This window comes from Amblyomma mixtum, chromosome 3, assembly GCF_055824585.1.
Source record: "Amblyomma mixtum isolate Tamu chromosome 3, ASM5582458v1, whole genome shotgun sequence".
Taxonomy (NCBI): domain Eukaryota; kingdom Metazoa; phylum Arthropoda; class Arachnida; order Ixodida; family Ixodidae; genus Amblyomma; species Amblyomma mixtum.
Genome location: NC_143014.1, coordinates 176332636 through 176346857, shown reverse-complemented (window position 1 = coordinate 176346857; position 14222 = coordinate 176332636). Strand labels below are relative to the sequence as shown.

The window sequence follows — 14222 nt, the reverse complement described above, 5'->3', positions numbered from 1 at the left end:
GGCACTCAAGTGGATTTTTATTATGGCTGTATGCTGTAGAATAAATCTTACCAGGCTGAATTTGACCACTTGGCTTTGTGCCTGGGCTTTCACATGTTTATAAAACACAGAAATAGAGCAAACCACGAACAGTAGTTGGTTTTCGCATGATCTATTGAGCATGATGTAATAATAAAGCTCATGTGATTTTGATCATGTTGGCTTGAATGGGCTGGCTTTATTAGAAGCCCATGTCAATTATTGTGCCCACATGACCAAGCCAGGTCAAGTCGACTATCGCTGTCGCAATAATTCCGGAAAAACTCGCTTATTGGTGCCTTTATGACAAAGTAAGGGGTGATATCATCACCCACATAAAAAATGCAGAGAATATAAACCTCCTTTTTGATGATGCTTTGATTAAACTCACGTAAATGCACATCAAATGCAATGAACATGATCTAGGGACAGTGAATTCCCCTTTCTGGCAGCAAATGGATCATGAGTAAACTCATCCTCGGTGCTTTCTGAGGACACAAATATTAGTTTGAAGTTCTCTCACTAACAAGGACTATAATTCAAAGCATTACAAGGCAATGCTTTTGTGCAGTCAGTTTTGAGGCTGTGTAAGATCATTTTGTTTTCTTGAAATCCGTCCGACTGTTCAGTGATTACCAGAGTTGAAAATTTGCATTTTCCTTAAGTGCATGTTTCTGTTAAGAAGGCTGTGTGTGCCTTTTGCTGTCTGCAAATTTGGTGTCATGGCTTACAGTAAGTTTGAGCCCACATGTTCACAGTTCTCAGCCATTGAACTGGCCCTTGTAATTGAGTGGCCACTGAAATGTGTGCATTCTTTTGTTTTTCTTTTTCGTATTCAAGTACCAGGAGGCTCCATGCATCGCAGTTTGAAGCCAGCAAGAAAGAACACCTGAACTTGGTGAAAAAGATGGGCGTGTTTGTGACGCTTATGTCCGACGGTCGCATCCAGCTGATCCACAATGCTGCACAGGTAGCAGAACTTATTGCATTTTTTTCCGTGCACCTCTGGATCACTAAAGTAGGCTTTTGTTGTGTTTGTGGACCAGCATTTATTGCATTAAAGTAAATATCAAACTTGTACAGAACTTCCTATCATATTCTGCTGACTTTTGCTATGAACTGATCTAGATGGTTTCATTTTGCAGTGTAGTAGCTGAGCATGGCTGTCCTTAATATGGCTTGTCCTTCACATCTAAATCCTGTTCCTGGAGTGCACTGATGATCAATTCACTGTACTTGTATTAACTGTCTGATCTCCGTAAATGTCCCTTAAGCATTGGTACGGCCGCCGCGGTGGCTCAGTGGTTATGGTGCTCGACTGCTGACCCGAAAGACGCAGGTTCGATCCCGGCCGCGGCGGCTAGAATTTCTTTGGAGGAGAAATTCTAGAGGCCCGTGTACTGTGCAATGTCAGTGCACGTTGACGAACCCCAGGTGGTTGAAATTTCCGGAGCCCTCCACTACGGCGTCTCTCATAGCCTTAGTCGCTTTGGGACGTTAAACCCGATAAACTAAACTAAACCAACTTAAGCATTGGTAAATATCAATGAGTGCAGTATTTTTTATGCACTAACCAAGTTGCACATCTTCACTTCACACACACGTCAATGTCAGGCGCCACTTTGTCAGGCTGTCCCTGGTGTACAACCTGTCATATAGCAACAAAAAATACTGAGTATTGATATGGAGGTTCAAACTCTGCTGCCAGAATTCACTTTTGGAATCTTGGACCAGCATTTTAAAACAGGAAGCATCATTTTCCAACTGACCTCATATATCCCATTTTGTCAGACTGCTCTACCTGTGCAGCCACTTATCACATGGCAGCAGATTTACTGTGTATTAGAGGAGAAGTTTAAACTGTACTGCTGACATTCACCTGTGTCATCTTGGGCAACCTAATAACAAAATAAAGCATGAAGTGTTACTTTTGGTATGGCTCTTATGTATAAAGTGTTATTCACTACAGCCAGGTTAAGGGATGTAGTGAGGCAATAACCAGGGATGGGTTTATGGGCAACTCTTGGAGGGGGCAGCTAGGAGAGGCAGTCCCATCTGCACTAATGTGTTTCTAGAACTTTGTTGAAAAAATGGGGGCCAATGTGATTTTTATGCGCAAAAATTCTCCAGCTCTCTTGTCATCTTTATGTGCTGCTTGAACTGAGCTGCAAAAATGAAAAAAAAAAAAAAGCAGAACACTGCACACAGTTGAAACCAACTACATATTATTTGCAACCTTGTTGCACTAGTTTGAGTATTTTTTATACTGTCCCCCTTTAACTAACATTAAGCATACAATTCTTTAATTGCTCACTTAGAGCTGTGGAAGGATTTGAAAAGTTGCAGATCAGCTCGGTACTAGCCAACTGAGTTGTTTACGACATAATAGCTGTGCATTGCTCTGTGCTGGCACCTGGTTGCAACCGGGTGGTGATGACAGACTGCATAAGCAGGATGCTGCAAGCATGTTACACAGGTATAAATGTCTTCTGCTTACCAGGCTGCTAGGCATTACAGGCTTCTTTAACCTTCTCCCTTACCAGCAATGAAAGCTGAGGTCTAGTTTGGCAGATTGGTCAGCTGTGCTGCCCATAATACAGCCAGGGCTGTTTGTTTGGGGTCCAAAATTTGGTGCTGAATGATGAAAACTGATTGTGGAAACAGACTGTGCGACTCCGCGAGCAGACAGATTTGGCTTGCTGACGGAAGTGCTGCACTGGTTTGATGAAACGTGCTTGTTTTCTACTGTCATACGTGTTTTGGAACAAAATGTTAAGTTAAAGAATATTGTTATATGATAGCAAGGGAAAGAACAGGACAACATGATGACACGATGAAATATGTTTTAATGGCTGCAGGCCTAGAACAAGTGCTCCGTCCCACGTGCTCCGTCCATGTCTTCGTAGCATTACACGGGACCACCGAGCGATCGTCCCAACTGATTTCTTGGAATTTGAGGGATGATGTGACAGCGGGGACAGGCTGGAAAAGATAGAAAAGATTTAAACGCTTGCCACCGCAATGAATGAGATGACCTCATAAATGCATGCCCCAGAGCTTCAGGTGCAGCGGTCACCAAAGCCAAAGGCCAAGGCCCACAGATGTTCCGGGTGGCTTCAGGCATCAGTGAGGTCATAATGGGCGGGCCCAATTGGGTCTCTTTCTCGGCATCGTGTCTTTTGGGCGGGGCTGGGGGTGTGGCGGGGAAGGGCAGTTGATCTGTTCAGCTCTGGCCGGGCCGGGACTGAGCTGTGTGGAGGGATCCAGGGACCCTCAGCTAACGACCAAGGTAACCGAAAGCATCAATGCTCCAGAGCCAGGGTGAGGAGAATATCCACACTGCCACCAAATGTGCAGTGGCAAGGGAAAGAACAGGACAACATGATGACACAATAAAACATGGTTTAATGGCTGCAGGTCTAGCACAAGCTCTCCGTAGCCACAGCCCGTTTCTTCACTGTCCTCTTTGTTGCAGTATTATTAAAAACAAATTGAGTACAATTGTGGTTGAAAAATTCAGCAACTTTGCTTAGGCAGGCCTAGTAGCAGGCGTTGTTCAGGTGACGTCAATCTCCTACTTGATGCCGTGTGGGTAGGGATATGGCTGAAAACACATGGAGTGGCGTAGCTGTAATTGCTTGAATCTACTATTTTTAAAAATGACTAAGCTATAGTGCTCATGCAAAGCACATCTGCAGGTTTGCTGCATTGGAACATGATCGCTACAATGATTTCACAGTCTCTGTAATGCTCTATAATGCTCTGTAAGTCTCTATATTGTTCTAAAATTAATGTAGGCTACATCTATCCAGAAACACAGGTCAGTTTTTGTTTTTCTTAATTATTACTTAAAGGTGCACTGAAGAGGATTCTGAACTTGTCTTTTTGCCGCGGGAACTCGATCTACACGTTCCTAGCATTCTTAGAAACTGCGACTTATTGCCCTCTGTGGCCGATTTCCCTAATTAAATCGAATTAACGTCCGGCTCCCGCCTTTATTTTTTTAATTCTCCGTGTACGGTGGGCGGAGTCAACCAACGCTTGAAGTGCCTTTCAGCCAGTTCCGTGGAGGCTTTGCTTTCGCTTTATTTTGTTTTTTAGGTTTCCATGAATAAATAGTTTCATTCGCAGATAATATAGCCGCAAAATAAGCCCGCAGAAATAAAAATACGCGCGGACTATTTGCTACTACGGACTACTACGTATTACTCCGCCGATGGCAGAGCGGCAAGCCGCCACGGGACTGGGTGAAAGGCGCTCCACACGTTGGTCGACTCTGCCCACCGTACACGGGAGAATTTAAAAAATAAAGGCGGGAGCCGAACGTTAATTCGATTTAATTACGGAAATCGGTCACACAGGGCAATAAATCAATGTTTCTAAGAAAGCTCGGAAAGTGTAGGTCGAGTTCCCGTGGCAAATAGGCAAGTTCAGATTCCTCTTCAGTGCACCTTTAATTTTCTTGCTTCAGCACAACACTTAGACATGTGCTGACTTTTATGGAAAGTTACAGAAGTGCCTGAGGTCACAACTGGCATTATGAAACTAGCATGGTGTGTATCGGGACGTAAAGTAAAGAGGCTATGAAGTAATTGTGTTCGTAGTGAATGATATAATTGTATACAATTTTAAAAATATGACTGATGCTGTTGAAATTGTATTCACAGCCACCTATTTTTTTTTTTATAAAGTTTTACTTTGTCAAGGTGACTGTCAGAGCTACTACTTCTGTGCATCCTGGAAAGCCAGTTGACTGTCTCTCAACGTAATAGATACTTTTCTGGTTCTACAATCACAGGCTGAGAGTCCAGAGGATGCCCAAGAGGGCCTGCTGTTCATGCAAGAAATGATTGAGCTGGCAAAGCAGCAGAATCAGCAAGGTAGGGATACAGTGCAGATGATGTTGTTTCTCCACAGCTATACAGTACAGTACAGTAGAACCTCAATGAAACAGTCATGTTTGATATGAATTTCAGAAATATGAATTTGTAAAATTCCTTGGCTGGAGTGCGTTGTGTACAACGTGCAGAATTTCTGATGATACTAACGCGTGAGCCGCGGCCGCACTCTTGAGCACTTAGCACTGCTTGCACATCTCTGACGCCGCGGTTGCCAGTCAAGTGGTACGCACCTCAATCAGTGAGAAATGGCACGCGGTCCATACATTGCCGATGGAGCAGTCACTAGTCATGCGGTACACTCCGCGAGTAGTGAGCAATAAATCCCATCAGCCGTAAACAGATCTGCATGAATGCATTTTCTCTACCTTTGCATGCGGATTTTGTCTGTTTTGGATGATACGGATATATTTCGCGACCCTGTGTGATTCATATTATTGAGATTCTGCTGTATTTTTAATCTCGTTATACACTGTTTTTAAATGTAAAAAAAAGAGATTGCGTGATGCCTTTTTTTCCCATATTTTTTCTTTCTTGAAGTCTGTGTTCAGCTCTAAAAACCATACTTTTTTTAATGGCTTGAAAAATCAGAATTAGTAGATGGCATGAGCTTGAGTTCTGCTTGAGCTTGAATTCTTTTTATGTCACTATGCATTTTATGTTTAGAAACTGGTAGCTTTTTTTTCCAATGGCACTCAAAATGTTTGTGAAAGCTCTTCAACAGCACTTTAGAAGAAAACACTAGGTAAGCACGTTTCTTCTGGATTGTACAATAAAAGTCACAATAACAATAAGGATACAAATCATACCGCTCAAAAAACTTGCTTTGGAATAGTTTTTATCCTGAAGCACTGTCCACATTGTTCTTCCATGTGTGTTTTCCTTCCATTAGTATCCTTAATGGCTTTCAATAGTGTTCTGCAGAATAAACGAGCTACAGAAAATTTTCACTGTTGCAAGTTGCAAGATTAACACTTTATTCAAAGTTTCTCATGGTCCTACCCTTAGTTTTTGCATTTTGTTTCTGGTTATTTTAAATGCTAGGATATAAAGCCCATTGTGTAAATGGCAAACTTGTGCTATCCCATAGGTAGCACTGCACAGAACAGCACAAGCACTGATGTTGATCCTTTATTTATTATTTATTTAACTTATTCAAGGTGATGGTTTTGGTTTTATGGGGTTTAACGTCCCAAAGCGACTCAGTCTATGAGGGACGCCATAGTGGCGGGATAATTTTGACCACCTGGGGTTTTTTAAAAGAACGTGCACTGACATCGCACAGTGCAGGGACCTCTAGCATTTTGCCTCCGTCAAAATGCGACCACCGTGGCTGGGTTCGAACCCACGTCTTTCAAGCCAGCAGCTGAACACCATAACCACTGACCCACCGCGGCGGCTTTTGTTCAAGTTGCACTATAAATTCCATGTTGCAACACCAGGCCATCTTCTTTGGCAAGCCCGTCTTTTTGGGCAGTGATAATAGGGTCCAAGGAAGTGATGGAAATTTCCACACTTATGGCATGACATCAATGAATTCATGACCGTTGCTCTTTTTAGAACACAATATCCAGTAATAGTAGCTGAACGAAATATGGTCTGTGTTAAGCCTTTTATTTTATAGTTTAAACATTATAATGCAACACTTTCTTTCTTGATTTAGAATTACCGGTTACTAAAAGTGTTCCAGGGAAATTTTAAAGATAATCGAAGAGGTTGTTTTTTTTTTTAATCTCCATCAGAGTTTGCCTTTTTTAGAAGTTTTCAAATTCTCAATTATTTCAGTGCCTAATTAAAAATCATCTGCCTGTTCTAGAAGTACAAGTTTTGTCCAGCGATAGTAAAAAGAGCGGATTAATACGAAGAAAAAATTTCAGCCTCAGGTTCTTACTCCTTCTTTTTCCATTATTATCCTAAAACTGATCCTGTTGGAATGCCTTATTTTTCAGGAATGTTTGTGATATTTCTGCTGCAAAATGCTAGGAGCCAAAAAACATTTTTTCATTGATTCCAACAGGAAAGTTTGCTTACAACTACTGAAAAAATAATCAGGTTCCACAAAATTTTATTTTACTTTGTGCAGAGGTCCAAACTAGCGATTTTGCGAAATCGCAAAGTCAACGTTTTCCACCTAGCGTGATGTGTGATTTTTTTTCAAGAAAGCAACATCGTTTCTTTCAAAACTAAGTACAATTCCCTTGTGTCAACACATTTGCCCAACACATATAAAGGTTTCATTGAAAACAGTTAATGGTCATGGGACCCTGATTACATTACCTTTCTTGTCTGAACACACCCATATATTCATTATTAAAGCTTTTTTTCTTCTTTTCCTTGGTGCTAGTAACTTATTTTTATAACAGTCTAGTTTGTAGAACTTTTACAAAAATGGTTTCAGGTCTCACTTATTGTTCGAAGCCACTTCAGGCGATGAATCGCATTGTGCTCACAAATTCCACATTGCCTGGCACTGTGCAGTTTTAAATAATTTTCTTGCATTTTGATCATGCTTAAAATTAAAAGTGGATGGTTGGGAAAAAGCTCTTTTATATCTGGCCAGGTACAGAGTCCTTAATCTTCTTCAGGAATGCTAGAGCCTCATTTAAGCAAAGTTCTGTTTTATTTGCAATTGCAATCATACAGCTCAATAACTTCATTAGTGTACAGCCTTTGTCAAAAGTTTAGAGCCCAGGGAGACCCGCTTCAAAGCTGTGCAGTAGGGCTCTTGTAGCATCCTTGGATGTGCTAACCTTTGGTAGGTGTGCGGACGGAAGTTTCCCTAAACTTCCACAGGCTTGGAATCCTAGAGATGCATAACAAGCCATACTGCATGGCCCAGAAGCAGACCTCCCTGGGCTGTAAACTTTTGACAAAGGCTGTACTTTCAAATGTTCAGAACCTCCTTAAGAAAACAAATTGCAGCGGTGGGAATGCTGCACCAGTTGTGCCAGACTGCATCATTGCATTGAACATGCACCAACACTGCTTAAATTCAATTTGAACAGTTAGAAGACTCAGACATCAGGGGATGGTCTGACGCTAAGGTCATGACTTATTTGTTCCTTCAGTTTAAATGTAATGGAAAAGATGACAAAGGTTATTGACAGCTTGCGATTGTGTTATGCACATGTGCACATTTTGTGCACCTTCTTCTCACGGGTACAGCCATTGTCATAGCAATAACTGTAAAGAAGTATAATGAACTTAAAGGAGGGGAAAAAAAAAGGCTAAGGGACCCATCCTTAGAGATATTAGTGGCAGCGGACATGTTCACAATCGCTGTTTGCATTGCTGTTCTCGTTGCCATGCATGCCAGTAGTGGATCCATTTTCTGGCATGATCTTCTGCAGTCATAATGTTCTAATTGGATGTCGTACTTGTGACACATTTTTGTGATGACCTTACATGGATTTCTTGGTAGGGTTCATAGCACATGAAATTGATGTCTGTTTATTAAAGCTGTCCTGCTTTGTTGTGAAAACGTTGTGGTGTGGCCAGACACAGCAAAAGCCTAATGCACAATCTGTTTGCTGGTGGCATGGTGCACAGCGAGTAAAGGAAGGTGAATTTACCTTTAGCGAGCGGCTATCATGACAATGTTCTCTGCTGTAAATTGAACAGCTTGGCAGGTCCTAGCCAACTTTTTTAACACGCCGGGTTTCATCTACTGCCTGTCATCATTGCTGCCTTCCCTTGTGTTTTCGTTATTTTCACAGTATCCCATTCTAGATGGGGGTGCCCTTTACCATGCTTCAGGATACTAAAATTAGACTGCAGCTTCTGTTGTTCAGCACTTGATTCTGTGAGTGAATATAACGTGCACATGTCTGTTGGTTGTAAATATTCATGGCTGTTTATGTCTTTGGCAATGTGCAGAGCAGCACGTGCGGTCCGTGACATTCACTCTTCCATCGACAAAGGTGCACATGGTTTTGCAAGCTGGCCCTGCTCAGTTTGGAAAAGACCTCGGGAAACCAGCCAATGAAGTCAGTGCCTCACTTGTGCTGCTCGACCCCCTCCGTGGCTGCGGAGAGCTGCGCAATGGCCACGAGCTCAGGGGGAAAATAGTCATCATGGAACGTGGCGAGTGCATGTTTGTTGAGAAAGTGAGTGCTCAAACACTCTTCATAACTTGTGCTGTGCTGTAGCATTTAACCTTCCTTGCATCAAAAGTGCTAAGTACTGTGTGGCGCCCTGTTCCCAGAGAATACTGTCTGCTGCTTCACTATTGCTGTAAATACACCGAATGCCCTCAGTGCTGAGAGTGGCGCATGTAGGCCATTGACCCTCCGCAGCTGGCTTATAAGTGTAATATCGCAAGAGATAGCTCACTTAAAAGAAAGGAGTCAAGCTGAAATAAATGGTGTGTTAACTTTAAGAGGGAAGGTCTGATATATGCCTGACTGTCTGGTCTGTGCCTGACCAGACGAATTTTCATCGAATCCTTGGCTACACGTTCAACAGGAGTGTTTACGGACAAGATTTAGTCATGAAAATACAGTGTTATGTTTCAGTGGTCTCAATAATTGCTGTATTGAAGACCTACCTGCCCTTCAGCCAGACATACAAGAATGAAAACTTGGTGCCAAGGTCCCTTGTGGCTGTAAATCTTTTTTAACTTTCAGTGTGCAGCCAAACAGGCTGTTGGAAAATATTGTATCAGATTCAGAGGCACAGCCTGATAAGAGTGACGCTTGCACTTTGCATTCTCCTAAAAACCTTTGAACAAACAGTCTGTCTTGCTCTCAATTATGGTCTTTTGGGCATTTGTCAAAGCTAGAACGGCAGTGAAACTGTCTTGTTGTTGCTTCGTGGCTTAATTGGATTCAGCTCATAGTTTTTACATTGCATACAAAAGGACAACATGAAGAACAACACCAAAAAGGCGCTACTATTGACTTTAATTTTTGTTGGTTTCGACCCATCTGTATGTTCCCTCAAAGGCATCCTTCACAACTGTAACTGCACGAAAATTGCGAGTTTTTTTTTGACATGCCTTTCTTGAAAATGACCTCCACATTTGCCATGCTGATTGACAGGATGTATATGCCTTTGTCTTCTCCCTGGTGAATGTGCATTGCCTCCCGTATCCCTTTTGCTCTTTTATTGCATGCACAAGCAGCCACACTAGGTAGCTTAAACTTTGTTAGAAAACTCCACCACCTTCAATGAGCCACTAGATTTCCCAGGCTCATGATGTGCAATCATGCATATAGATTCTCTCTTAAGGGGCGGGATCAATAAACTCTAAAGTTCCTGCCTAAAAAGTTTCAAGATCTAAATTCGACCTCTAACTACTGAAACATCTATATATTTCGTGCCCGCGGAGGGTCCGAGTGGGTGCGGCTGGCGGAGGCACTGCCATGTCAGCGTGCAAAAAGTGACGAGAGGAGAGAGAGAAAGGCGCGAAGACACGTAAATTCACATTTTGGCGGGAGATAACTCAGCTTCCACAAAACACATTGAGAAAATTCTTGCTGGAGGATATTTGTGAGCGGCGTCCATTAACATCCTAGGCATACCGCAACTTTATTGGGAGCCCCTTCAGAGCCCCTTTAATGACTGCTTTTTTATGTTTGCACAGTACTGCTAAAAAAAAACTGAAGAGCTGTACATCACCTTAGCACTGCAGTGTTATGAAACATGTTGCAGACTGCAAGAATTATGTTATTAAAATTTTACAGCTTAATGCCACACAGTTTTCATAAAGTTGCATGCCATTTTGTTTACATCCAGCTAGCAGCCAGTACGCTGAATAATTTTTTTTTTTTGTTAAAAATTCATGTACATTTCAACGCTAGCAAAAGCTCTCGTGGAAGCTCTTTTCTGCAGTGGAGAACTAGCATCTGGTAGGGACACTTGCTACTAGTTGTCTTGCATTCTGTTTTCATCAGTGACAAGTGTGAGTGCTATCAGAGGTGATGCTGGTATGTGGTGGCCACCAGGAGTGTGGAAGAACACCTCACAAGGCCACACAATTCATTGTACCTGCTGCCCATTACGAAAACTCAACAGTCATGCCAAGCTTTCATACCCCTAGGACAATTTCTGGCTTCATCTTAAGACTCCCTCACCATTTTGCTGATACATGTGACCCCATTCAGACGACAAGTGCAGTTGCTTTTGCAACAAGTGTTACCTTAGTGTTTGCATTGATTATAAACATGTATAACTATACTTTTGTGCTGGTTCCACATAATCATTCTTGTTTTTGCATCTCTAGGCAAGAAAAATTCAAGCATTTGGTGCTGTTGGAGGAATAGTTTTGGGTGAGTCTCGGCACATCTCTGCATTCATTAGCTTCAAAAATTTGTTCTAAGATTTTGAGAGCTGTTGATTTGACTAAGATGCACAGAGTGTCAAAGTTGGTCAGTAGATAAATCCAGAATGGTTTATTTTCTAATCAAATGTGCTTATATGTAGTCAGTTTCCTTAATATGGTATGGTGCTGAGTGACCAGCCATATTCAGAAGTGGCTGCAAGGAGCAACGATTCCTTCACATTCTTTTTTCAAAGTTACTGCATTGTGTATACATGGCGTGTGGAGTTATGATTGAATGTGCTTGCTGTACTTTTTTTCGTGTGTAGCTTTGGCATTGTGTCCACTCGTCATGAATATTTGTCGAAACTGCCTTGCTTTTTAAAAAAAATAAAGGTGTGCGCTTGCAGTGATCTCACCTTGTGCATATCGCATCTTGCAGACAACCAAGTGGGCACCAGTGCTCAACAGTCACCTGTGTTTGCTATGTCTGGTGACGGCACAGATGATGTCACCATACCACTTGTGTTTCTGTTCACTGAGGATGGCCAACTGCTTCTCAATGCGTTCAGGGAGCACCCAGATCTGGTAGTCACGTTGTCAGACCTCAGTGTCATCTCATGTAAGTAGGTTCACCTGTTTTGTGTTCTTCTAGGACTACGGAGGTCCCTTAACCTTTTCTGGGCTGCTGGTAGTGCTTTGTTTTGCGAAAGCCCTGATGGCTTCGCTTTCTGTCTTGGCTGCCAGCTTTGAGAGGATGATGTCTATGCTTGGCGATTGTGCCTGCAAGGTCTTGGCTTCACTTTTGAGGTGTGCATTCAGTATGTTGTGCGTTATGACAAGTGGCTAGAAGAGGTTCAGCTTACCTATGGTAATGTCTGATTTGAACTACTGATTTGCACCCCAACAGTTTGCTTAAACCACTTCTGACCATTTGAAACCAACAAACTTCAAGTGTATTTTTGGACATAACACTTTTGAACTGGATGTTGCTTGCTTTAATAGTACACATGCTTCTTTACTGGCTAAGATATTTAGCCCTTGGATAATTGGTGCACCAGTGTAGCTTGGACTTCAGGCTGTGTCATTTACAGGCCAAGCAAGGCAGTGTGTGCCTAGCTTGAAATGCTCCCTTCATATGTGCAATCTTTACATGACAGAGGAGAAAAGTTCCATGCTGGTTCTGCATTGAGGTAGCATTGGCCCACACACATTTTTCTCCTCACAGCTGCTGCTTCTGACACTGGAGGTGAAACTGCTGGGGGGCCAGCCAACCAAACTTCACCCGAGGTCAGCAGCCAAAAAGTTTCCACAACTACGCAGACAGAGCGGGGACCGTCCTCAGCAGAGGCCGAGCTGCTGCGCAAAATGCAAATCTTGCGTCACTTGGATGCACTCGGTCGACTTCACGGCGAGACCAACGAACTGCTAGAGAAAGAAGCCACTGTTCGTCGCATGCTGGGAAAGCTACTCAGCCAGCACAAGCTCTTTGAGATGGATATTCGTAGCCTTCTGGAGCGCCTGGAAGATCTCACAGTTGAAGCCAAGGCAAGGCGTTCCAGGGGTCATGCACTGTGCACGTCGCCACTTGTGCCTGTGACATCATCAGTCAACCCACTTTCCAGCGCAGAGGCCTTTGTTGCGTTCATTACGCGACATCACTGCGAATACGCCACAAAGGCATCTCGATGACCATGGGAGCTGTCTTGTCTGGACGATCCTGCCAGGAGGTGCATTTGCTTTCACCATACAAGTGCTGCTGCCTGCAGCTGCTGCTTTCTGGGTAACTGGAGTGCGCGTTTCGCCGAGGTGGCTCCGGAATCAGCAGCGCAGTGGTGACTGTTTCATGAATGTAGAGGCTACTTTTCGCGGCCAAGTTCTTTGATTATGGTCCAGTGAGCATGGGAGAAGCAGAGCTGCATGCATTTTGCTCCATATTCTTTTCAACTTCTAAGCTGATGCTCCTTCCAAAATGCCTGTCCTGTTGCCTTTGCTGTCGACAACTGTCGCTTAACGAAAGCATTAGTTAAGGTTGATATTTACATGCTTATACCTTCAGCAAGAATATAGAAGACTCTGGAGCAGAGTGCATGGCGCAGTGGATGGGAAAGATATGCCGCATATGTAGGGATGCTTGGATGGCTACTGAGACCTAGTCACCGAAGGCAAGCTGGAGTGGAAGTCTGCTTTCGGAGTAACTAAGTCTACCACTTGGATTGCATTCTCTAAAGGCACAAAGGTAGCTGTTGATGTAGTACTTAACAACGTAACCACCAAAACAGCTCTTACCTTTAAGTTGAAGAGACCATGCGGCTGAGCTTCACATTCTGTCATGGTTTAAAAAAACCATTTTTAAATGGTTTTTAAACATTATTTATAGAATAGCAGATGAAAGCTATGTATTTTGGTATTGAGTGTTGTGCTCAAACCTCTGTCTCAAGCAAGATATTTTAGTGAGGAACAGCCCCTAATAAGTGCCATGAGCTTGACAGGGTCAACAGATTGTAAATTGCCTTATTTTTCTCAGCAAATAATTTTTACTGCTTTATCAAAAATTCAGTTTTCAACATTATGACCTGTAACCTCAAGCAGTGAAAAGTATAGTAGTGTGATTCCAGTTCATCTCCTTCGTGGTCACTAAATGATGATTTGAGTTTTGAGAGCTATTTTTTATTTCTGCGTTTAGCAGTTAAAAATTTCAACATGCGGCTTAATGGGGGGGGGGGGGGGGGGGTTCTTTTTTATAAGACTTGCTAGCGTAAAAAATACAAACCCTATACAAGCTCATAATATCAGTGGTTTAGAGAATATGTAATAAATATTCGCATGTGCTTAACAGCCTCACAGAGCTAGTTTAGGAGTGTTGAATATTACTGTGGCGATTAGTTAATGCTTACCATCATGTGCCATCATGTTAGAGAAGTTAGTTTCTCTCCATCTCACTGGGCCACAACCATTGACTCTGGACATTTGCTTATGCACAGTGGAGCAGTGCATTGCCAGAGTTGTGCTTCTGGTATCTTCGAACACTTGTGTTAACTGTGGAA

General features: G+C 42.7%; 1 protein-coding gene across 1 annotated transcript in view; it reads left to right on the top strand.

The window, feature by feature from the left end:
* Nucleotides 1-13908, top strand: part of Edem2 (ER degradation enhancer, mannosidase alpha-like 2) — a 54645-nt gene extending 40737 nt beyond the window's left edge. The window contains exons 16-21 of the mRNA XM_089582033.1: nucleotides 859-988; nucleotides 4817-4898; nucleotides 8793-9022; nucleotides 11140-11185; nucleotides 11618-11797; nucleotides 12404-13908. Of these exons, the coding sequence (XP_089438159.1) occupies nucleotides 859-988; nucleotides 4817-4898; nucleotides 8793-9022; nucleotides 11140-11185; nucleotides 11618-11797; nucleotides 12404-12867 (1132 nt within the window). The 3' untranslated portion in view covers nucleotides 12868-13908. The remainder of the gene's footprint in view (nucleotides 1-858; nucleotides 989-4816; nucleotides 4899-8792; nucleotides 9023-11139; nucleotides 11186-11617; nucleotides 11798-12403) is intronic.
* Nucleotides 13909-14222: the final 314 nt, after the last annotated feature.